At 46.3% G+C, this 24,049-nt stretch overlaps 1 protein-coding gene, 2 pseudogenes and 3 gene segments (V, D, J or C); all 6 read left to right on the top strand.

Moving 5' to 3' along the window:
- The window catches only part of LOC125442851 (immunoglobulin lambda-1 light chain-like), a 420,716-nt gene that overhangs the window by 32,513 nt on the left and 364,154 nt on the right, over nt 1-24,049 (top strand). Inside the window, exons 1-2 of one of the 3 annotated variants that reach the window (XM_048514610.1) lie at nt 6,831-6,923; nt 7,056-7,362. The exons of 1 other annotated variant lie outside the window; for it this stretch is intronic. In XM_048514610.1, the coding sequence (XP_048370567.1) occupies nt 6,878-6,923; nt 7,056-7,362 (353 nt within the window). In that variant the 5' untranslated portion in view covers nt 6,831-6,877. Of the gene's footprint in view, nt 1-6,830; nt 6,924-7,055; nt 7,363-17,148; nt 17,253-17,385; nt 17,693-24,049 lie in introns of those variants that run through there. One more of the 3 variants, XM_048514609.1, reaches the window with a different exon arrangement.
- Nucleotides 9,122-9,702, top strand: LOC125442885. The segment is given in 2 exon segments: nt 9,122-9,208; nt 9,341-9,702. Coding segments are annotated over 2 exon segments (408 nt in total).
- On the top strand, nt 11,714-12,307 carry LOC125442886. The segment is given in 2 exon segments: nt 11,714-11,800; nt 11,941-12,307. Coding segments are annotated over 2 exon segments (413 nt in total).
- LOC125442888 lies at nt 14,246-15,220 on the top strand. The segment is given in 3 exon segments: nt 14,246-14,349; nt 14,490-14,824; nt 15,101-15,220. Coding segments are annotated over 3 exon segments (501 nt in total).
- Nucleotides 18,795-19,410, top strand: LOC125442889 (annotated as a pseudogene).
- Nucleotides 21,786-22,419, top strand: LOC125442890 (annotated as a pseudogene).

A 24,049-nucleotide genomic window follows, 5' to 3' on the forward strand; every position in this document is an offset into this window, starting at 1 on the left:
CCAATGCCGAGGTGAGTGGTCCAATGCCAGCATTTGTGCCACTTTGTATGACTCAGGGGTCACAGACATTGCCGAAGGACTCCCACTGCTTCCAATGCTGCCTCCTAATTGTACTCTGAAGGCGCAGTTCTAAGCAGGTCTGCTCAGCAGTAAGTCGCATCTTATTCCCTGTAGCTTACTTCCAGGAAAACGTTCTTAGGATTCCATCCTTAGTTTTCTCCAAGTCAAATTAAGATTAAATCTAATAGGTCACAGGGAGACCTGCAAACTTTAATTTAATTTATATTTTCTTACAAATTTTTGAATAACTTATAACTGAATACGTTAAATAAAAATAGTAAGTTAGGGTTAGGGTTCAGGCAAGAGCAGAGGCTCAGGCTTGCCTTAGTGTTACGTGGAGTTCTAGGGCGCAGTCCGAGAATAGGGCTATGGTCAGTTTTAGGTTTCAGGGTTTTGTTACAATTTTGGGAACAATTTATGACTAAACAAATCAAATAAAAATAATAAGTTAGGGTTAAGGTTAAGGCAAGGGCAGGAGCTCAGGACTGCCTTAGTGTTACATTGAGTTCTAGGGCACATTCCGAGAATAGGGCTATGGTCTTTTTCAGGTTTCGGGTTTTTGTAACAATTTTGGGAACAATTTATGACTGAATACGTTAAATAAAAATAGTAAGTTAGGGTTAGGGTTCAGGCAAGCGCAGAGGTTCAGGCTTGCCTTAGTGTTACGTGAAGTTCTAGGGTGCAGTCCATGAACAGGGCAAGATCAATTTCTGGTTTAGCGGTTTTGCCTTAACCCTTGCCCTTGCTTGAACCACAACCCTAACCCCTCACGTTTACAGAGCACCAGTTTATAATCAGCTGCTATCTACTGTTTGACTCTCTGGAAACAGTCAGTTGTTGTTTTTTTTTAAATCCAATAGTTCCTCCGTCATCAGTAGGGGTCAGCAGAGACCATAATGTTAGTAATAGTCAAGCGTAGCATCCTCTGAAGATGCCAGCCACAAATGCAGGCGAAACATCAGAAGAAAATACTACTGGAACATGGCCATACAATCCAGAAAACCCACAACATCCTAGTGATTCTGACTATGAAAGCTTTCAACAATACACTAGCTGGGTATATTTCTATCTTGATTTTTTAAAAGCATAATTTAAACTTTCTAGTTCCTGTACAGAAAAAAAAAATGTATCCTAACATATATTTCCATCTTTACAGTTTACTTGAACAAATGGTCACTTTTCCATGAACTCAGCTAATATTTGAAATATTTACGTTCCAGATAGTCAGTCATGTAAGAGATTAATACAAGTGACTATATTGTAAATCAAGACCGGAACTTTTTAAGGGACTTTTCCCAAAGTACGTGGAAATAAATCTATCAAAGGTCTACTAACCAAGGACTTGCAGCAAATTTTGGCACTCTGACAAGCATACCGGCACAAAACACTCGAATCCAAAAATGAGGGTTGTTTAGAGTTGTCATTCTCCAGGTAAGGTCTGGAAATCTCCCACTTTTACAATTGATCTTCAGACGACAGAGATCAGTCCCTGGAAAAAATGGCCATTTTGGATTTTACGACATTGTACCACCTTGAGGTTCCTCCCCTCTCCTCCCCGCCCCTTCACAAATCCCCCCCCCCCCCAAATCTCCAGGGATTCCTCCACACAGATCTGGCACCCCTACACGTTACCTTTGAAAACTACATTTAAAAAATGGAAAACATCTTTAAAAAGTAGACGAATAAGTCCTTCGAGGAACATTTTCTTGGGCTATTTTTAAACGAGGAGGGTTTTTCTCCCTGGGGCCCAACTTTGAATTGGTGTGTAAAGAGCGATGACATTCATTTCAAGTTCCAGATTGCCTTGGCCAGGTTATACTGTATTGCTGACACAGCTCTTGGAAGAGTTTGATTCCTGTGATTACACTGAATGCATTCACACAACTATTTGATGCATTATACAGTATTCCCAGGAGAATCACCCATGGATAAGTGCTAAGAGATCCCAAGGAAAGCAACGGATCGCCCTTGCTACTGTGACCTGCTTTTTCATAGGAAAGCAAAGCCATGAAGCCCAATCATCAAAAGTCTTGCTTGAGAATACGTCCTACTGAGTTTGAAAGAATTATTTACCATGCAAGGATTCTGGCTATGCAGTTGGGGAGCCTATGTGCTCTTATTTGGGAAGAAGTCCTGCTCTCATTAGGATTTATTCAGAGATAAGCATGCAGTAGGATTTCATCTCCAGTTTTGTCTATTTCTCTTGAGGAAATTGTTTCACCGATCTTATTATTAGTCAAGGAAAAAATCATCAGCTTGTTTCCTTCCTACATTATTATTTATTTCCTGCGGTCACTTTCCCCCCTTTGATCCTTCAGGAAGGGATGCTCAGGAGCTATTAAATCACCCTATCAAGAGACTCCTGAAAGAAAAGAAGAGTTATGATTGGCCAAGAAAACTGCTTAGCTGTGATTGGTGCAGGGAGCACATGCTGCCTCTTTAAAAGAATGAATGAAAGAGTCCCAAGTAGAGAGCACTCGGGATGCAGAAGATGCCCAGATTCTTTCTCCCCATGGCCTGGACCCTGGTGTTCCTCTTGGTCCTCAGTTACCCCTCAGGTAGCTGAAGGAATCAAGCCCTTGCGGCACTGAGAAACTGATCTAAGCAGAATGTTTTCCTGTAGCTCCTCTATAGGCTTGAATCAATATTTCTTTCTCTTTGTCTCCCTTGTAGGTTCCTCCTCTCAGCCTGCGCTGACCCAAAGCCCCTTGGCATCCTTTTCCCCGGGGGAGACTGTGCATCTTTCTTGTTCCATGTCCTCTGGGGCCAGCATTGGCAATTACAGAGTCCACTGGTACCAACAGAAATCAGGGGGTGCTCCACTGTTTCTATACCAGTATTACACCAGCAGTAACCAAGACAGGGGTTCAGGGATCCCGGAGCGATTCACCGTCTCTCCTGATACTTCCAACAACCGCTGGAATTTAGTCATTACAGGAGTTCAAGCCGAAGATGACGCTGATTATTTCTGTTCCACGTTTGATGGCAAAAGCAACTCGTTCCACAGTCATACACCTCATGCACAGTCATGCACCTTCATGGGGAACTGAGACAAAAATACCTTCATGGGGAACTGAGACAAAAATAATCTCAAGAGTCACAACCAGTGGCGTACCTAGGGAAACTGGAGCCCTGGGCAAAACCTGAGTTTGATGCCCCCCCCCCCCCAAGGGCGGCCACCCTCCCCCACCGTGACCAAACAATGATTTTTTCCACCAGGTCGTTTCAAAGTCACCATCACATTATAGAACATACCCCAACTCACAAATCTGAACACAGCAATGGGCCATGCCACACAGCAGAAATATTTTAAAAAAAACATTTTCAAAATGCTTTCAAAATGTTTTATTACTGCTATGAAAACATTTTATGGTGTTGTATCCAGTCCCCCCAATTGGGGGAGACAGCATCACTTTTAATGGTGTTTAAACTAGGGAGCGCAGATTCTCCTTTTAAATGCACCTTAAAGGGAGAATCTTGAGTCCTCAGTTTAAACAACATTGAAAGTGATGCTATTTTGGGGTGGATTCTCCCCCACCCTGAAACAGCATCACTTTCAATGTTTAAACTGGGGACCTCAGATTCTCCCTTTAAAACCATGCTGAAGGGGGTGGATATAATAATAATAATAATAATAATAATAATAACAACAACAACAACAACAACAACAACAACAACAACAGTAGTAGTAGTAATAATAATAATAAAATACAACCGTTATTAGGCATTGAAAGAAAGACAGACAGACAGACAGACAGACAGAAAGAAAGAAAGAAAGACAGAAAGAAAGAAAGAAAGACAGACAGACAGACAGACAGACAGAAAGAAAGAAAACAAGCATTGGCAGGAAGGGGGTGGATTTAAAAGGAGAATCTGGGGAAAATTAGGGTGTGCCTGCTGTCAGGGGTGCAATTATTAAAATAGAAGCACTAAAATTTCAGAGTATCTTCATGAGCCCCTACTGATGATACCACCCAGGTTTGGTGAAGTTTGGTTTAGGGGGTCCAAAGTTATGGACCCTCAAATGTGTAGCCCACATCTCCTATTAGCTCCCATTGGAAACAATTGGGGATGGGGACACTCCCTTTGGGAGTCCATAACTTTGGACTCCCTAAACCAAACTTCACCAAACCAGGGTGATACCATCAGAATAGTCTCCTGAAAAATCCCTGAAATTTTGGTGCTGCTATCTTAAAAACTGCACCCCCTGCAGGCCAAAAACGGAAAAAACACTGAAAATTCAAAAAAATCCCACCTGCATTTTTGGCGCCCCCCACAAGGTGGTGCCCTGGGCAACTGCCCACTTTGCCCAATGGGAGGAACGCCTCTGGTCACAACGGGTCCAGCCTCTGAAAATGAATGCATGGGGAGGATATTGCAAACCTAACTGCGTTCCCAATTGTATTATCATCCATGCTTATAGAACCATGGATGCTTTTAGCACTTTGATTTCTCTCAAGAAATCACTAGTACCTCTCTCTATGCTCACGGCATCAGGGAGGGTTGCCATCTCCAGACTGGGGAATACCTGGATATTTGGGGGGCTGAGGGGTAGAGTCCAGAAGGGCAGAACTTTGGCAGAGGAAGGACTTCAACAAAGTATAATGCCATAGAGTCACTCTCCGATGCAGTAATTTCCTCCAGGGATTGGATCTCTGTCCTAACATCAGCGGAGCACTCTTTGCTGGATTTTTTTTTAAAAAAATAGTACTTGCTATATTGCTGTAGTGTTAAAATGCTATACCAGTTGCTGCCAGTTTTCAAAAATCGGGCCAAAGCTTGTTGGGAGAATTGTAGAGATGAGTAGTTACCAGAGGTGGGATCCAGCAGGTTCTCACAAGTTCCCGAGAGTAGGTTACTAATTATTTGTGCGTGCCAAGAGGGGGTTACTAATTGGTGATTTTGCCATGTGATTTTTGCCTCAGTTACGCCCCTCCTCTCAGCAGTAGCGCGCAGAACTTGAAGCAGTCTAGCAGGAGGTGCACCGGCGTGCGTGGCAGCCTGCGCCTGCGTGCATTCGTTTCCCACCCAAGGTCCGGCGCAGCGGCTGTGCCCTTGCTACAGCCCTGCCCAGGAAATGCCCTGCCCTCAAATGCCCGGACACTGTCAGTGTCCCCACCCATCCCCATTGGCGCTTAATCAGCCACAGCTTTGAATTCCAAGCACCACCAATGGGAACTCTCAAGTTACTAAATTTTTTGGGTCCCACCACTGGTAGTTACTGAAGAAAAATAGTTCCAGTGTGGATTGGGATGTTCAAGAATCTGAACTTGTCCACATCCTGTTGGAGTAGGCAATGTTTGGTATACAAAGGCCGATTACGGACAGGGGTGCTTACCTCCTCTTTGCCCTGCCCTGGCATCAAGTGCCACAACTGAAGAGCTCTTGCTTTCTGCGGGGAAAGCTGAGAGCAAGAGCAGTAGGCACGCTGCAACTTCCTTGTGCGTTGGTACAAGGAAGCTTGTCACGCTGGGGTTCAGTTGCCAGCATGCAGTGGGGGCCTCCTGCATAATCAGCCTATGAAGAAGAGAAGACCTTGAAGGGGGCAGCTAAAGGCAAATAGGCAGTACAGTGAAGTCAACATCTTCTTTCCCGTTGTCTTTGCTTGTCTGTCTCCAGATTCCTACTCTTAGGGCAATAGCCTCTTTCTTCTTGGAAGTCTCTTGCTCTCTCAGCTAGTCACGTAGATAGCAACCCCCTGCACCCCCATCTCCTCTTTACTATCAAGGGCGTTCATTCCTGAACTAACCTTTATCTACCCTTGAATCAGGTTGAACGCCTGTGTTCGTTACTCTGCCAACAGTCATCATCCAAAAAGGAACGAAGTCTTCTGAGAAAGGTTCTGCCAAAGATTCCACCACATTTGGCAGAAGAAAACATGGGAGGTGACTGATTGCAGGACAATGTGGAGCAGAAGCTCAGCAGTAAAAACACACTCCAGTTTGGGCAGTGGAATTAAATGTCTGTGCAGAAAGAACCATTATCTAACAGCAGAGGAAGGGCAACAGAAGAAGAAGAAGAAGAAGAAGAAGAAGAAGAAGAAGAAGAAGAAGAAGAAGAAGAAGAAGAAGAAGAAGAAGAAGAAGAAGAAGAAGAAGAAGAAGAAGAAGAAGAAGAAGAGGAGGAGGAGGAGGAGTTTGGATTTATATCCCCCCCTTTCTCTCCTGCAGGAGACTCAAAGGGGCTTACAATTTCCTTGCCCTTCCCCCCCTTACAATAAGAGGCCAGGAAAGGACTCCAGATATGCCACAGAGCAGGTGAGGGAATAGGGCAGATAACAGGAGCTGAAAAGCAGCTGTCTGACTTATTTCCTCAACTAAACAGGAGAATTGCAATGAACAGACTCTCCTAAGGAAACTGCCCAAGCAAATAGGAGTGCGTAGCTCCCCCAATTCTTTCCGCCAATACAGATTTGGATCCTTTATAAACTGCATATCCCTTCCATCCCACCACCTCTTCAATTCAGGAAAAACCCCAGTTCTTAACATTCCTTTAATAATTCAGGACATTTAATATTATAGACCCACCCACCCCATCATGAAATTTGGCTTTCTTTGTTCCAGAACCTACATGCCTCCATTCTAGCAGTTGTGGTTGACAGATTATCAATCTCTATCGTATCAGAAGAAGAAAGATTTCCTGCAGGCCTTTAGTGCCTCTGCAGGGAAATGAGTTATCTGGAGGCAGCCAGTGGGCATTGCCAGTATTTGCATACAGGGAGACTTCTTAAACAAACTGAAATGGAACTCAGTGGATGAATTGTATTTGGGATTCTTTTCTTCAGCAACCTGCCCAAGGAAGCGAGGAATCTCTCACCATGGCCAAGGGCTCGATGCTTGTCCTAATTCTCACTTATTATTGGGGTAGGATGGAGATTTAACTAAAATACCTGACTTATATAACTTTCTGTTTATCCCACTTAGGGTGACACTGATGATCCTCACACTGTGACCCCCGCCCTTCCGCTTAATTTGTGCCTCTGATTTTGTTTCCAGGTTGCAATGCCCAATTCACAATGACTCAGCCGCCCTCTGTGTCGGCTTCCATCGGAGAGACCATTAAGATCTCCTGTAGGAGAAGCAGTGGGGGCATAAGTAGCTACTATAATTCCTGGTACCAACAGAAGCCCAGCAGTTCTCCAGTATTACTCATATATGAACATAGCAGAGGAGCCTCTGGAATCTCGGACCGATTCTCAGGTTCTCTTGACAAATCTGCCAATGCCGCCGTCTTAACCATCTCCAGTGTTCAAACAGAAGATGAGGCTGATTATTACTGTTTATCTTATGATGGCAGCAACCAGCGCACGATAATACAACCACATGGGGAAGTGAGACAAAAACCTCTGTGCAGCTGATATGCTTTGCCTCGGTTGTGCTTGGCTGACGCACCGGCTGAGTCTCCTGTGGTTAATGATATGCAAGAGGTGACGGTGCCACCCATGAACTTGTGTCAGGTTGCACATCATGCTGAATGCATGTGAAATGGAGTGGGGGACTCAAAACAGAAGAGTGGTGGGGGTGTTTGTGAGCTGAGCACACCTTCCACCTGCAGCCTTGTCCTTTGCAGCCTTGCCCCCAGTGGCTTTCATTCCAGGAGGACTCATATGCATCTCAACACCCTCTTGAAGTGCTGCGAGGAGTATTCAGCATCCTCCACGGACTCCACGGATTTAAAAACGCCGGTTCCCTTTATCCCTATTCAGCCCTAATCTAAACCATAGGTATGCTGTTCTGACTAGAGAGGCTCGTAGGAATTTTGGGGAACTCCAGAATTGATCTAGCCCAGCTGAGTCTGTGGTTCAGATCAAACTTCAGACATAAAACCATGAATAGGGCTGAGTGGCTCCCCAGTTTATTTCCCCCAATACATTTATGGTCAGTATGGCCATATACATATACATACATCCCGGAAACCACACAACACCGAAGGTATTCTGTCCTTGAAAGCCTTCGATAATATATATATATATATATGGACAATCAGGCTCACACATATTTTCAACAATACCATCTCTTGAGAGTGAAATTTTTCCCCAGTTTTCATCATTCTTGAAATACCGGTAATTTGGGGGATGAAATGATTCAGAAAATGGGATAGGAGTTAAAATAATTCAGAGATTGGCATAGGCATCCTGCTGCCCATCCGAAAAAATTGGGCTTCTTTGCTGCAGAATAAATGTTTTCATTCTGGCACCCATTACTGGTAGATTTCCAAATTCCCTCTTATCTGAAGGATGCAAAGTTACCTTTCTAAGGCCGTTTCTGCACAGCCACGCTGGGGGGTGCGTCGGCGTATACAATGCCGACATCCCCCGCCCCCCGGGGACTGTTCACACGAACGGTCCCGGTAAGAGCAGGGAAGATGGCGCAGCGCTGCACCGTCGCCTGATCGACGTACCTACCCTGCGACCTTCTGGCGTGTCGCCCAGGCCAGGGCACATGCCCCCTGCTCTGCATGACAGCTCTGGAGTCGCAGGGCGGGGGGGCGTGTCCCCAGGCCTAGGCGACACGCCGGAAGGTCGCAGGGAAGGTTCCTTGATCGGGAAGGGGGTGGGAATGGCGCCTTCCAGACACTGGGGTTATCATTCGTGACGGGTAGCGGTTGGAAGCTGTTGTTTGTAGAAAACTCCTCACTCTGGGGAGCGTAGGTTTGGAAACAGGGAGGCTTCTGTGTTGTTGGGAGGAGAGCAAGAAGGCGGCGTAGCTGCCATGGCCAGCTGCCTCCCCATGCAAACATTTCCTAGGGCCACATGCTTACGGTCATTCCTAGGGCCTCATATATGTGGAAAGGGCCTCAGAATCGTGTTCAGAGCTGTGGGAGGAGTTTTGCTACAGGCCCTGAATTCCCCTGGAGGGAAATAGGTCACTTGGAGGCAGCCAGTGAGCTCTGACCTGTTTTATTGCAAGAAAGTTTTCCTGCAGGCCTTCAGTGCCTCTCGAGGGAAATGAGTTATCTGGTGGCAGCCAGTGAGCATTGCCTGTATTTGCATACGGGGAGTCTTCTTAAACTCCAGGGAATTGAAATGGAACTCAACGGATGAGTTGTATTTGGGATTCTTCTCTTCAGCAACCTGTCCATGGAAGCGAGGAATCTCTCACCATGGCCAAGGGCTCGATGCTTGTCCTAATTCTCACTTATTATTGGGGTAGGATGGAGATTTAACTAAAATACCTGACTTATATAACTTTCTGTTTATCCCACTTAGGGTGACACTGATGATCCTCACACTGTGACCCCCGCCCTTCCGCTTAATTTGTGCCTCTGATTTTGTTTCCAGGTTGCAATGCCCAATTCACAATGACTCAGCCGCCCTCTGTGTCGGCTTCCATCGGAGAGACCATTAAGATCTCCTGTAGGAGAAGCAGTGGGGGCATAAGTGACTACTATAATTCCTGGTACCAACAGAAGCCCGGCAGTTCTCCAGTATTACTCATATATGATCATAGCAGCAGAGCCTCTGGAATCTCGGACCGATTCTCAGGTTCTCTTGACAAATCTGCCAATGCCGCCGTCTTAACCATCTCCAGTGTTCAAACAGAAGATGAGGCTGATTATTACTGTTTATCTTATGATGGCAGCGGGCAGCACACAATGATACAACTACATGGGGAAGTGAGAGAAAAACCTCTGTGCAGCTGATATGCCTTGCCTCGGTTGTGCTTGGCTGACGCACCGGCTGAGTCTCCTGTGTCCAGTCTGGTTAATGAGATGCTAGAGGTGACGGTGCTACCCATGAACTTGTGTCAGGTTGCGCATCATGCTGAATGCATGTGAAATGGAGTGGGGGACTCAAAACGGAAGAGTGGTGGGGGTGTTTGTGAGCTGAGCCCACCTTCCACCTGCAGCCTTGTCCTTTCCAGCCTTGCCCCCAATGGCTTTCATTCCAGGAGGACTCATAGGCATCTCACAACCCTCTTGAAGTGCTGTGAGGAGTATTCAGCATCCTCCACGGACCCCAGTTTCTGGATTTAAAAACGCCGGTTCCCTTTTGCTTATTCAGCCCTAATCTAAACCATAGGTATGCTGTTCTGACCAGAGAGGCTCGTAGGAATTTTGGGGAACTCCAGAATTGATCTAGCCCAGCTGAGTCTGTGGTTCAGATCAAACTTCAGACATAAAACCATAAATAGGGCTGAGTGGCTCCCCAGTTTATTTCCCCCAATACATTTACGGTCAGTATGGCCATATACATATACATACATCCTGGAAACCACACAACACCAAAGTTATTCTGTCCTTGATGGCCTTCGATAATCAATCAATCAATCAATCAATCAATCAATCAATCAATCAATCAATCAATCTATCTATCTATCTATCTATCTATCTATCTATCTATCTATCTATCTATCTATCTATCTATCTATCTGTCTGTCTGTCTGTCTGTCTGTCTGTCTGTCTGTCTGTCTGTCTGTCTGTCTGTCTGTCTGTCTGTCTGTCTGTCTGTCTGTCTGTCTGTCTGTCTGTCTGTCTGTCTGTCTGTCTGTCTGTCTATATCTATCTATATCTATATCTATATCTATATCTATATCTGTATCTCTCTCTCTCTCTCTCTCTCTCTCTCTATCTATCTATCTATCTATCTATCTATCTATCTATCTATCTATCTATCTATCTATCTATCTATCTATCTATCTATCTATCTATCTATATCCATATATATATATATGGATATAGATATATAGATATATAGATATATATATGGACAGTCAGGCTCACACATCTCTTCCACAATACCATCTCTTGAGAGTGAGAAATTTCCCAGTTTTCATCATTCTTGAAATACCGGTAATTCGGGGGATGAAATGATTCAGAAAATGGGATAGGAGTTAAAATAATTCAGAGATTGGCATAGGCATCCTGCTGCCCATCCGAAAAAAAGTGGGCTTCTTTGCTGCAGAATAAACGTTTTAATTCTAGCACCCATTACTGGTAGATTTCCAAATTCGCTCTTATGTGAAGGATGCAAAGTTACCTTTCTAAGGCCGTTTCCGCACAGCCATGCTGGGGGGTGCGTCGGCGTATACAATGCGGACATCCCTACCCCCGGGGACTGTTCACATGAACGATCCCGGTAAGGGCAGGGAAGATGGCGCAGCGCTGCACCCGTGTCAAGCCCGATCGAGATCCATTGACCTTCCCTCACTACCTTCCGAGCATGGCCCAGGCCAGGACACTCTGCCCTGCCCTGCGTGACAGCTCTGGAGTCGCAGGGCAGGGGGGCATGTCCCCAGGCCTGGGCGACATGCCGGTATGTCGCAGGGAATGTACGTTGATTGGGGGGGGGGGATGGCGCCTTCCAGACGCTGCTGTTCGCACGGCAGCAGCTGGAAGCCGCTGTTTCTAGAAAACCTCACTCGGGGAGCGAGGTTTGGAAATAGAGGCTTCACACTGCTGGGGGGGAGCAAGGGTTAGGGTTCCCTAGGGATGGCATTTTTGCGCTGTAAATGGCCCGTGCGGAAAGGGCCTCAGAATCACGTTCAGAGCTGTGGGAGGAGATTTGCAACAGGCCCTGAATTCCCCTGGAGGGAAATAGGTCACTTGGAGGCAGCCAGTGAGCTCTGACCTCATTTGCATAGAAGGAGACTTCTTAAAGTTTAGGGAACTGACAGGGAACTCTGGTGACCAATTGCCCTTGGGGTAACTCTCATCAGTTACCCCTTTGTCCAAGGAAGCCGGGAACTTCTCACCATGGACAAGGCCCTGATGCTCTTCCTGTTTGTGACATTTTTCGGGGGTAGGATGGAGACATCACTGAAATTCCTAATTAGCCAAGAGTCCTCACTCTATTTTCCTCCTTTTAATGGCAACACTGATGATCCTCACACTGTGACCCCCACCCTTCCGCTTAACTTGTGCTTTTGATTTTGTTCCCAGGTTGCGATGCCCAAGTCACCATGACTCAGCCGCCCTCTATGTCGGCTTCCATTGGAGAGACTGTTAAGATCGCCTGTAGGAGAAGCAGTGGGGGCATAAGCGACTACTATAATTCCTGGTACCAACAGAAGCCCGGCAGTGCTCCAATATTACTGATATTTGAACAGAGCAGCAGAGCCTCCGGAATCTCGGACCGATTCTCAGGTTCTCTGGACAGCTCTGCCAATGCCGCCGTCTTAACCATCTCCAATGTTCAAATAGATGACGAGGCCGATTATTATTGTTCAGTTTATGTGGGCAGCGGCCAGCACACGATGATACAAGCACATGGGGTAGTGAGACAAAAACCTCCGTTCTGCAGATGTGACCATCCGTTCTGACCATAGCCCTATTCTCGGACTGCGCCCTAGAACTCCACGTAACACTAAGGCAAGCCAAAATCCCTGCCCTTGCCTTAACCCTAACCCTAACATATTATTTTTATTTACATTATTTTTTGTTACAATTTTGGGAACAATTTATGACCGAAAAAACTTGTGTCAGGCTGCGCATCATGCTGAATGCATGTGAAATGGAGTGGGGGACTCAAAACGGAAGAGTGGGGAGGATGTTTGTGAGCTGAGCCCACCTTCCACCTGCACCCCTGCCCCCACTGGCTTTTATTCCAGGAGGACTCATATGCATCTCAAAACCCTCTTGAAGTGATGTGAAGAGCATCCAGCACCCTCTACAGGCTCCAGTGTCTCGATTTAAAATCACCTCTACCCTTTATGCTTATTCACCTCTAACATAAATCACATGGCTGCTGCAATTGTGACCAAAGAAACACCTGGGAATTTTTGGGAATTTGAATATTGATCTAGCTCAGCTGAGTCTGTGTTGAGATCTATCTTAATAAACAAAACCATAAATCCACCCAACACCCTTTATCAGGATTGATGACAAATACCACAAACGTTGGGGATGCACTTGCATGTTCTGAAGCTGAAATACACCTACCCTGCCAGATTCTGACACAAATGGTTGATTGTGAATTTCAAGACAATCATGTGTAGTGTGCTGTTTTGTTTCATGTGGGAAAAATGCCTGAAATTTGAGGGCGAATATGAGCCATTGTCTATACATTTGTTAAAACATGGTGCAGTGTTTAAGAGCAGTGGACTCTAGTCTGGAGAACCGGGTTTGATTCCCCGCTCCTCCCCAAGAGCAGTGGATTCTATTGTGGTGAACCAGTTTCCCCCCCAGTCTTACACATGAAGCCTGCTGGGTGATCTTGAGTCAGTCACAGTTCTCTCTTAGCCTCACCTGCCTCACAAGGTATCTGTTATGGGAAGGGAAAGGAGCGTGTAAGCCTCTTTGAGGATCCCTGCTGAGATCCCTTTGAGGATCCCTGCTGAGTTGAGAAAAGCAGGGCATAAAAACCAACTTTCCTCCTCCTCCTCCTCCTCCTCCGCCTCCTCCTTGTCTTCTATAAAAACAGAGACATATCCACAAGAGGGAGTACATTCTTGGCCAGAAGATGTCACTGTTACTCACAGTCATAGCTTTTAAGAAAAGCCATCATTTGTTCCTTTGAATTCTGAGTCTGATCTAGCGTGGTTTAGAAAGGCAAGTTATGAGAAGTGCTATGAGCAGACTTCAGGTGTCTCTTGAAGTGGATGAGAGGGGGTTTAGAGGAAAGGATTGGGATGGAAGGGAAGCAGGCAGAAGACGCCATTTCTATCCCTTCTTCCAAGCAGGAGAACAGGAGCTGCCAGAATTATTACCTCAATTGGGCAGGACAGCTGCCATGAAAAGAGTCCACTAAAGAAACTGCCCCAGCAAAAAAAGTTGAGTGGCTCCCTAGTTTATTTCCCCCAATACATATATGGACAATCGGGCCCACACATCTCTTCAACAACAACACCTCTTGAGATAGGGAAGAATCCTAGTTTTCAGTGTTCTTGAAATGATTCAGGGAATGAAATGATTCAGATAATGGGATAGGCAATAAAATAGTCCAGAGATTGGGATAGACGTCCTGCTGTCAATCATAAAAATCTGGGCTTCTTTGTTGCGGAATGAATGCATTCATTCTAGCACCCATTACTGGTAGATTTCCAAATTCTCTCTCATCTAAAGGATGCAAGAGAAACCTTTTAAAGTATCATGTTCAGAGCTGTGGGAGGAGATTTGCAAGAGGCCTTGAATGCCCATTGAGGGAAATGGGTCACCTGGTGGCAGCCAGTGAGCTCTGACCTTATTTGCATAGAGGAAGACTTTTTAAATATTAGGGAATTGACAGGGAACTCTGCTGATCAATTGCCCTTGGGATACCTCCCACCAGCAACTCTTTTGTCCAAAGAAGCGGGGAATCTCTAACCATGGCCAAGGCCCTAATGCTCTTCCTGTTTCTGACCTTTTTTGGGGGTAGGATGGAGACATCACTAAAATCCCTAATTAGCCAAGTGTCCTTATTTTCTTTCTCCCATTTTAATGGCAACACTGATGATCCTCACACTGTGACTTCTACCCTTCTGCTTAACTTGTGCCTCTGATTTTGTTTCCAGGTTGCGATGCCCAAGTCACAATGACTCAGCCGCCCTCTGTGTCGGCTTCCATCGGAGAGACTGTTAGGATCTCCTGTAGCAGAAGCAGTGGGGGCATAAGTGGCTACTATAATTCCTGCTACCAACAGAAGCCTGGCAGTGCTCCGATGCTGCTCATATATACAGATGACGACAGAGCCTCGGGAATCTCGGACCGATTCTCAGGTTCTCTTGACAAATCTGCCAATGCTGCCATCTTAACCATCTCCAACGTCCAAGTACATGACGAGGCCGATTATTACTGTTTAACTTATTATGGCAGCATGCAGTACACGATGATACAACCACATGGGGAAGTGAGACAAAAACCTTGTTGCAGTAGATGTGCTTTGCCTTGGTTGTGCTTGGCTGAAGCACCGGTTGAGTCTCCTGTGACCAGTCTGGTTAGTGAGATGCAAAAGGTGATGATGACACCCAAGAACTTGTGTCTAGCTGTGCATCATGCTGAATGGATGCGAAACAGAGTGAGGGTATAAAAGCGAAAGAGTGGTGGGGTTTTTTGGGGAGCTTAGTTCACCCTCACCTTCAGCCTTGTACTTTGCACCCTTGCCCTGATTGGCTTTGATTCCAAGAGGACTCATATGCATCTCCAAGCCCTCTTGAAATGGTGCGAGGAGCATCCAGCATCCTCCAAGGGCCCCCAGCTTCTCGATTTAAAACCTCCTCTTCCCTTTATGTCTATTCAGCTCTAACCTAAATCACAGGCCTGCTGGCTTTGTGAGCAGAGAGGCTTCTGGGAATTTCTGGAAACTTCAGTATTGATCTAGCCCAGTTGCATCCGTGGCTCAGATCGGACTTCACACATAAAACCATAAATCCACCTAACACCCTTTATTAGGACTGGTGAGAATTGACACAAAAGGTGGGAATGCACTTGCAGGCTCTGAAGCTGAAATACACCCACACTACCAGATTCTGACAACAATGATTGATTGTGAATTTCAAGACAATCATGTGTAGTGTGCTGTGTTGTTGTATGTGGGAAAAGTGCCAGAAATGTGATGGTGAAAATGAGCCATTATCTATACAGTTGTTACGAAATGGTTTAGTGTTTAAGAGCAGTGGATTCTAATTGTAAGGACCGGGTTTGATTCCCCACTCCTCCATTTGAGCAACGGACTCTAATCTGGTGAACCAGGTTCCCCTCCCCCTCTCACACATGAAGCCTGCTGGGTGATCTTGGGTCACTCACAAGTTCTTTCAGAGCTCTCCTAGCCCCACTTGCCTCACAAGGTATCTGTTGTGGGAAGTGGAAGGGAAAAGAGTTTGTAAGCTGCGTTGACAATCCTTGCAATTGAGAAAAGTGGGGTATAAAAACCATCTCCTCCTCCTCCTCCTCCTCCTCCTCCTCCTCCTCCTCCTCGTCTTGTGTAAAAACAGAGACTTATTCACAAGAGGGACTACATTCTTGGCCAGAAGATGTCACTATTACCCACAGCTGTAGCTTGTAAGAAAAACCAGCAGTGGCGTAGGAGGTTAAGAGCTCGTGTATCTAATCTGGAGGAACCGGGTTTGATTCCCAGCTCTGCCGCCTGAGCTGTGGAGGCTTATCTGGGGAATTCAGATTATCCTGTATACTCCCACACACACCAGCTGGGTGACCTTGGGCTAGTCACAGCTTCTCAGAGCTCTCTCAGCCCCACCTACCTCACAGGGTGTTTGTTGTGAGGGGGGAAGGGCAAGGAGATTGTAAGCCCCTTTGAGTCTCCTTACAGGAGAGAAAGGGGGGGGGGGGATATAAATCCAAACTCTTCTTCTTCTCTTCTCAATTGTTCCTTTGAATTTCGAGTCTGGTTCAGCGTGGTTTAGAAAGGCAGGTTATGAGAAGGGCCATGAGCAGACTTCAGGTGTCTTTTAGGGTGGATGAGAGGGGGGTGTAGAGGACAGGATTGGGGGGCGGGAAGGGGGACCAGGCAGAGAATGCCATTGCAGTTCCATCTTCCAAGCCAGGGAACAGCAGCTGCCAGAATTATTACCTCAATTAGGCAGGATAGTTGCCATGAAAAGAGTCCACTAAAGAAACTGTTCCCCAGCAAATAGGGCTGAGTGGCTCCCCAGTTTATTTCCCCCAATACATATATGGACAGTATCACTGTGTTCTATTAGAACACGGCCATACATCCCGGAAGCCACACAAAACCCCAATGATTCTGGTCTTGAAAGGCTTCGATAACATATATATGGACAATCAGGCTCATACATCTCTTCAACTACACCACCTCTTGAGAGTGAGAAATTTCCCAGTTCTCAGCATTCTTGAAATAATTCAGGGGATGAGATGATTCAGATAATGGGATAGGAGTTAAAATAATCCAGAGATTGGGATAGACGTCCTGCTACCAATCAAAAAAAATTTGGGCTTCTTTGTTGCAGAATAAATGCTTTCATTCTAGCACCAATTACTGGTAGATTTCCCAATTCTCTCTTATCTGAAGGATGCAAAATTCACCTTTCTATGTATCCTGTATCAGAGTTGTGGGAGGAGATTTGCTACAGGCCCTGAATTCCCCTGGAGGGAAATGGGTTACTTGGAGGCAGCCACTGAGCTCTGACCTCATTTGCATAGAGGGAGACTTCTTCAAGTTTAGGGAACTGACAGGGAACTCTGCTGAGCAATTGCCCGTGGGATACCTCTCATCAGCTACCCCTTTGTCCAAGGAAGCCGGGAATCTCTAACCATGGCCAAGGCCCTGATGCTCTTCCTGTTTCTGACCTTTTCTGGGGGTAGGATGGAGACATCACTAAAATCCCTAATTAGCCAAGTGACTTTCTTTCTCCCCTTTTAATGGCAACCCTGATGATGCTCACACTGTGACCACCACTTCTGCTTAACTTGAGCCTCTGATTTTGTTCCCAGGTTGCGATGCCCAAGTCACAATGACTCAGCCGCCCTCTGTGTCGGCTGCCATTGGAGAGACTGTTAAGATCGCCTGTAGGAGAAGCAGTGGGAGCATAGGTGACTACCTTAATTCCTGGTACCAACAGAAGCCCGGCAGTGCTCCAATATTACTGATATATGAACAGAGCAGCAGAGCCTCCGGAATCTCGGACCGATTCTCAGGTTCTCTGGACAGCTCTGCCAATGCCGCCGTCTTAACCATCTCCAGTGTTCAAACAGAAGATGAGGCTGATTATTATTGTTTAAGTTATGCTGGTGGCAATGAGTACACGATGATACAACCGCATGGGGAAGTGAGACAAAAACCTCCGTGCAGCTGATATGCTTTGCCTTGGTTGTGCTTGGCTGATGCGCCGACTGAGTCTCCTGTGTCCAGTCTGATTAATGAGATGCAAGAGGTGACGGTGCCACCCATGAACTTGTGTCCAGCTGTGCATCATGCTGAATGGATGCGAAACAGAGTGAGGGTATAAAAGCGAAAGAGTGGTGGGGTTTTTTGAAGAGCTTAGTTCACCCTCACCTTCAGCCTTGTACTTTGCACCCCTTCCCCCACTGGCTTTGATTCCAAGAGGACTCATATGCATCTCAAAACCCTCTTGACATGGTGTGAGGAGCATCCAGCATCCTCCAAGGGCCCCCAGCTCTTCAATTTAAATCCACCTCTTCCCTTTATGCCTGTTCAGGTCCAACCTAAATCACAGGTCTGCCGCCATTGTGAGTGACAAGAGAGGCTCCTGGGAATTTCTAGGAACTTCAGTATTGATCTAGCCCAACTGACATTGTGGCTCAGATCGGACTTCACACATAAAACCATAAATCCATCTAACACCCTTTATCAGGACCGAGGAGAAATGCTACAAAAGGTGGGAATCCACTTGCAGGCTCTGAAGCTGAAATACACCCACGCTGCACGCAAATGGTTGATTGTGAATTTGAAGACAATCATGTGTAGTGTGCTGTGTTGTTGTATGAAGGAAAAGTGCCAGAAATGTGATGGTGAAAATGAGCCATTGTCTATATATTTGTTACGACATGGTGTAGGGTTCCACCACCTCCTCAATTCAGGAACAACCCCAGTTCTTAGCATTCTTAATTAAATAATTAAATAATATTATTGATCCCCTGCAAATCACCAAATTTGGCTTTCTCTGTTGCAGAACCTAAACGCCTCCATTCTAGCAGCTGTGGTTGACAAATTATCAAACTCTGTTTTATTGCAAGAAAGTTTTCCTGCAGGCCTTCAGTGCCTCTCGAAGGAAATGAGTTATCTGGTGGCAGCCAGTGAGCATTGCCTGTATTTGCATTCGGGGAGTCTTCTTAAACTCCAGGGAATTGAAATGGAGCTGAGCGGATGAGTTGTATTTGGGATTCTTCTCTTCAGCAACCTGTCCAAGGAAGCGAGGAATCTCTCACCATGGCCAAGGGCTCGATGCTTGTCCTAATTCTCACTTATTATTGGGGTAGGATGGAGATTTAACTAAAATACCTGACTTATATAACTTTCTGTTTATCCCACTTAGGGTGACACTGATGATCCTCACACTGTGACCCCTGCCCTTCCGCTGAATTTGTGCCTCTGATTTTGTTCCCAGGTTGCGATGCCCAAGTCACAATGACTCAGCCGCCCTCTGTGTCGGCTTCCATCGGAGAGACCATTAAGATCTCCTGTAGGAGAAGCAGCGGGGGCATAAGTGACTACTATAATTCCTGGTACCAACAGAAGCCCGGCAGTGCTCCGAAACTGCTCATATATGGAGATGATCTAACAGCCTCAGGAATCTCAGACCGATTCTCAGGTTCTCTGGACAGCTCTGCCAATGCCGCCGTCTTAACCATCTCCAATGTTCAAATAGATGACGAAGCTGATTATTATTGTTTAGCTTATGTGGGCAGCGGGCAGCACACGATGATACAACTGCATGGGGAAGTGAGACAAAAACCTCCGTTCTGCAGATGTGCTTTGCCTTGCTTGTGCTTGGCTGACACACCGGCTGAGTCTCCTGTGTCCAGTCTGGTTGATGAGATGCAAGAGGTGATGGGGCCACCTGCCAACTCAGAGCCAACTCAGAGCTAATTCATTTCCAACCTCTTTGTGGATTCTCAATGCCGTGGAGGAACAAGGACGACTCTCCTCAAAGGATGTGTACTTTTTGGGGGTTTTTTTTGTTTCTGTTACTTGAACGTAACACTCGCAGCCTGAGGATCAACAAGACCACGTCTCCTCTTTTCTTTTTGTTCGTGAAACTTCCTTGTCTTTTGAATGCTTGGAGCTTGAACTCTATTCTTTCTCGCTAGCCAAAGGGCAATAAAGCGGAAGGGCATCTGGTGAGCTGTCTATCCCCTAAGTGCAATAGTTCCAAATCAGAACAGGTTGAGTTCTCATTCCCATTCTAAGGAGCTTGAGCAAAGTGGGAGAAACGGCAACTAGGTGGAGAGTCTAAAAATGGTAGCACAGATCCAGAATGCCAACTGGACACATCTCTTTTAGACTTGTTTGTTACTACTCAGAGAATGGCCACCATGACTACTCAGTGAGTAGTTTGGTACCCCTTGGCAGGAAGGGAAATGGACAGAATTGCTGAGCGGAAACTTGGACAGCTGTGGGGATTTTCTGGTCTTGGGTGCTGTGTGGTTTCCGGGCTGTATGGCCGTGTTCTATAGTGAGCCTCTTCTTTCCTGACGTTTCGTTTTCCTGTGTGGCTGGTATCTTCTAGAGGATTCCTCTGAAGCATGCTGTGCCACAGATGGTATGTAAACATCAGGAGAGAATACAGCCCGGAAACCACACAGCACCCCAGTGATTCTGGCTGTGAAAGCCTTTGACAATACATTTTCTGGTATCTCCAGAAGAGGAGAGAACAGGGCTTGGGAGTTTCTGGTTTCAAGTGATGATCAAGCAACACCCGAGCATGAGCTTGGAGATCACCTGTGTTTCTTCTACCTCACCCGATGGATCCTTGTCTAGTGGAGGGAATCCATAAGGGGCGAAATAGCCTCCATGGAGGGTAGTTTGGGAGGCAGAGTTATCAGCAGTCTTCATATGGAGGAATGGAGGAACAAATGCAGTTCACAAGGAGAGGGTCCGTTGCTCACGTAGCGGAGAGTGGAATTAAACCCAGTTCTCCAGATCCACTCTTACACATGAAGCCGCTGGGTGATCTTGGGTCACTCACAGTTTTCTCGGAACTCTCCCAGCCCCACCTGCCTCACAAGGTGTCTCTTGGGGGGAGGAGAAGGGAAAGAAGTTTGAAAGTCGCTTTGAGAATCCTTGCGGTTGAGAAAAGTGGGGTATAAGAACCAACTCTTCTCCTTCTCCTTCCTCCTCCTCTTCTTCTTCTCCTCCTTCTCCTTCTCCTTCTCCTCCTCCTTCCTCTTCTTCTTCCTCCTCCTCTCCTCTTCCTCTCCTTCTCTTCCTCCTCCTCCTTCTCCTTCTCCTTCTCCTTCTCCCTTCTCCTTCTCCCTTCCTCCTCCTCCTCCCTTCTCTCTCTCTTCTCTCCCTCTCTCTCTCTCTCTTCTTCTTCTTCTTCTTCTTCTTCTTCTTCTTCTTCTTCTTCTTCTTCTTCTACAAAAACAGACACATATACACAAGAGGGACTACATTCTTGGCCAGAAGATGTCACTGTTGCCCACAGCTACAGCTTTTAAGAAAAGCCAGCATTTGTTCCTTTGAATGCAAGTTTGATCCAGCCTGGTTTAGAAAGGCAAGTTATGAGAAGGGCCATGAACAGACTTCAAGTGTCTCTTAAGGTGGATGAGAGAGGGTGTAGAGGACAGGATTGCGAGGGCGGGGGGAAGGGAAGCAGGCAGAAGATGCTATCGCTATCCCATCTTCCAAGCAGGGGAACAGAAGCTGCCACAATTATTCCTTCAATTGGGAAGGACAGTTGTCATGAAAAGAGTCCCCTGAGTAAACTGTGCCCCAGCAAATAGGGTTGAGTGGCTCCCCAGTTTATTTCCCCCAATACATATATGGCCAATGGGGCCCACAAACCTCTGCAACTCCCAGTTGTGGCCATTCTGGAAATAATTCAGGGGATGAAATGATTCAGATAATGGGAAAGACGTTGCAATAATGCAGAGATTGGGATAGACGTCCTGCTGCCAATAATTAAAAAAATGGGCTTCTAGCACCCATTACTGGTAGATTTCCCGATTCTCTCTTAACTAAAGGATGCAAAATTCAACTTTTTAAGCATCATGTTCAGAGCTGTGGGAGGAGATTTATGGATACAAGTGGAAGGAAATAATACCTAAGTGGCAAACCACTGTTTCCGACTCCTCATTTGCATGGTGGGGAGATTGCCTAAAGTTTAGGGAATTGACAGTCAACTCTGCTGATAAATTGCCCTTGGGATACCTCTCGTCAACCACCCCTTTGACCAAGGAAGCGGGGAATCTCTCAGCATGGCCAAGGCCCTGATGCTCTTCCTTTTTCTGACCTTTTTCCGGGGTAGGATGGAAACATCATTAAAATCCCTAATTAGCCAAGTGTCCTTCCTTTCTTCCCCCCTTTTAATTGCAATACGGATTATCCTCACACTGTGACCCTCACCCTTCTGCTTAACTTGTGCCTCTGATTTTATTTCCAGGTTGCGATGCCCAATTCACTATGACTCAGCCGCCCTCTGTGTCGGCTGCCATTGGAGAGACTGTTAAGATCTCCTGTAGGAGAAGCAGTGGGAGGATAGATGACTACGATAATTCCTGGTACCAACAGAAGCCCGGCAGTGCTCCGAAACTGCTCATAGATGCAGATGATCTAACAGCCTCAGGAATCTCAGACCGATTCTCAGGTTCTCTGGACAGCTCTGCCAATGCTGCCATCTTAACCATCTCCAGTGTTCAAATAGAGGATGAGGCTGATTATTACTGTTTATCTTATGATAGCAGCCTGCAATACACGATGATACAACCGCATGGGGAAGTGAGACAAAAACCTCCGTGCAGCAGATCTACTTTGCATCGATTGTACTTGGCTGGTACACCAGCTGAGCCTCCTGTGACTAGTCAGGTTAATGAGAGTCAAGAGGTGATGGCACCCCCCATGATCTTGTGTTAGGCTGCGCCTCATGTTGAATGCATGCGAAACAGAGTGAGGGTCTAAAAGCGGAAGAGTGGTTGGGTGTGTTTGTGAGTTGAACTCCCCTTCCACCTGCAGCCTTGTCCTTTGCCCCCTTTCTCCCACTGGCTGTTGTTCCAAGAGGACTCACATTCATCTCAAAGCCCTCTTGAAGTGGTGTGAGGAGCATCCAGCATCCTCTACTGGCTCCAGCATCTGGATTTAAAACCACCTCTTCCCTTTATGCCTATTCAGGTCTAACCTAAACTACAGGTCTGCTGCCATTGTGACCAGAGAGGCTCCTGGGAATTTCTGAGGATTTTGATATCGTCCAGCTGAGTCTGTGGCTCAGTTCAGACTTCACACATAAAATGACAAATCCATCTAACACCCTTCATCAGGGCCTATGTAAAATGCCATAAAAGGGGATAATACACCTGTACATCCTGAAGCCGAGTTGCACCGATGCTGCCAGATTCTGACACAAATGGTTCATTGTGCATGCCTAGAGAATCATGTGTAGTGTTCTGTTTTGGTAGACATGGGAAAGTATATGCGCCTGAAATGTAATGACGAAAATGAGCCATTGTCTATACATTTTTGACAACATGGTGTAGTGTTTACGAGCAGTGGACTGTAATCTGGAGAACTGGGCTTGATTCCCCACTCCTCCCTATGAGCAGCGGACTCTAATCTGGTGAACCAGCCCCCCTCCCCCACCATTCTTATACCTGTAGCCTGCTAGGTGATCTTGGGTCACTCACAGTTCTTTCAGAACTCCCTCAGCCCCACCTGCCTGACAAGGTATCTGTTGTGGGGTGGGGAAGGAGTTTGTAAGCCGCTTTGAGAATCCTTGCGGGTTGAGAAAAGAGGGGTAAAAAACCCACACTTCTATCTCCTCCTCTTCCTCCTTGTCTTCTATAAAAGTAGACACATTCTACTACATGTAGAGTAGGGGGACTACATTCTTGGCCAGAAGATGTCACTGTTACCCACAGCTGTAGCTTGTAAGCAAAGCCAGCATTTGTTCCTCTTGAATTTGAGTTTATCTCTGCTCTGGTTTAGAAAGTGCAAGTTACAGAAGGGCCAAAGGAATGGAGTTCAGGTAGTCTTGAAGTGGATGGCAGGAGGACAGAATTGCAAGGGGCAGGGGGAGGGGAAGCAGGTAGAAGACACCATTTCTATCCCATCTTCCAAGCAGGAGAACAGCAGCTGTCGGGCTTATTCCCTCAATTGGGCAGGACAGTTCCCATGAAAAGAGTCCACTAAGGAAACTGGGCCCCAGCAAATAAGGCTGAGTGGCACTCCGGTTTATTTCCCCCAATACATATATGGCCAATGGGGCCCACACACCTCTGCAACTCCCAGTTCTGGCCATTCTTGAAATAATTCAGGGGATGAAATGATTCAGATAATGGGAAAGACGTTGCAATAATGCAGAGATTGGGATAGACGTCCTGCTGCCAATCATTAAAAAAACGGGCTTCTTTGTTGCAGAATAATGTTTTTCATTCTAGCACCCATTACTGGTAGATTTCCCGATTCTCTCTTATCTAAAGGATG

This window comes from Sphaerodactylus townsendi, linkage group LG13, assembly GCF_021028975.2.
Source record: "Sphaerodactylus townsendi isolate TG3544 linkage group LG13, MPM_Stown_v2.3, whole genome shotgun sequence".
NCBI classification, from domain to species: Eukaryota; Metazoa; Chordata; class Lepidosauria; order Squamata; family Sphaerodactylidae; genus Sphaerodactylus; species Sphaerodactylus townsendi.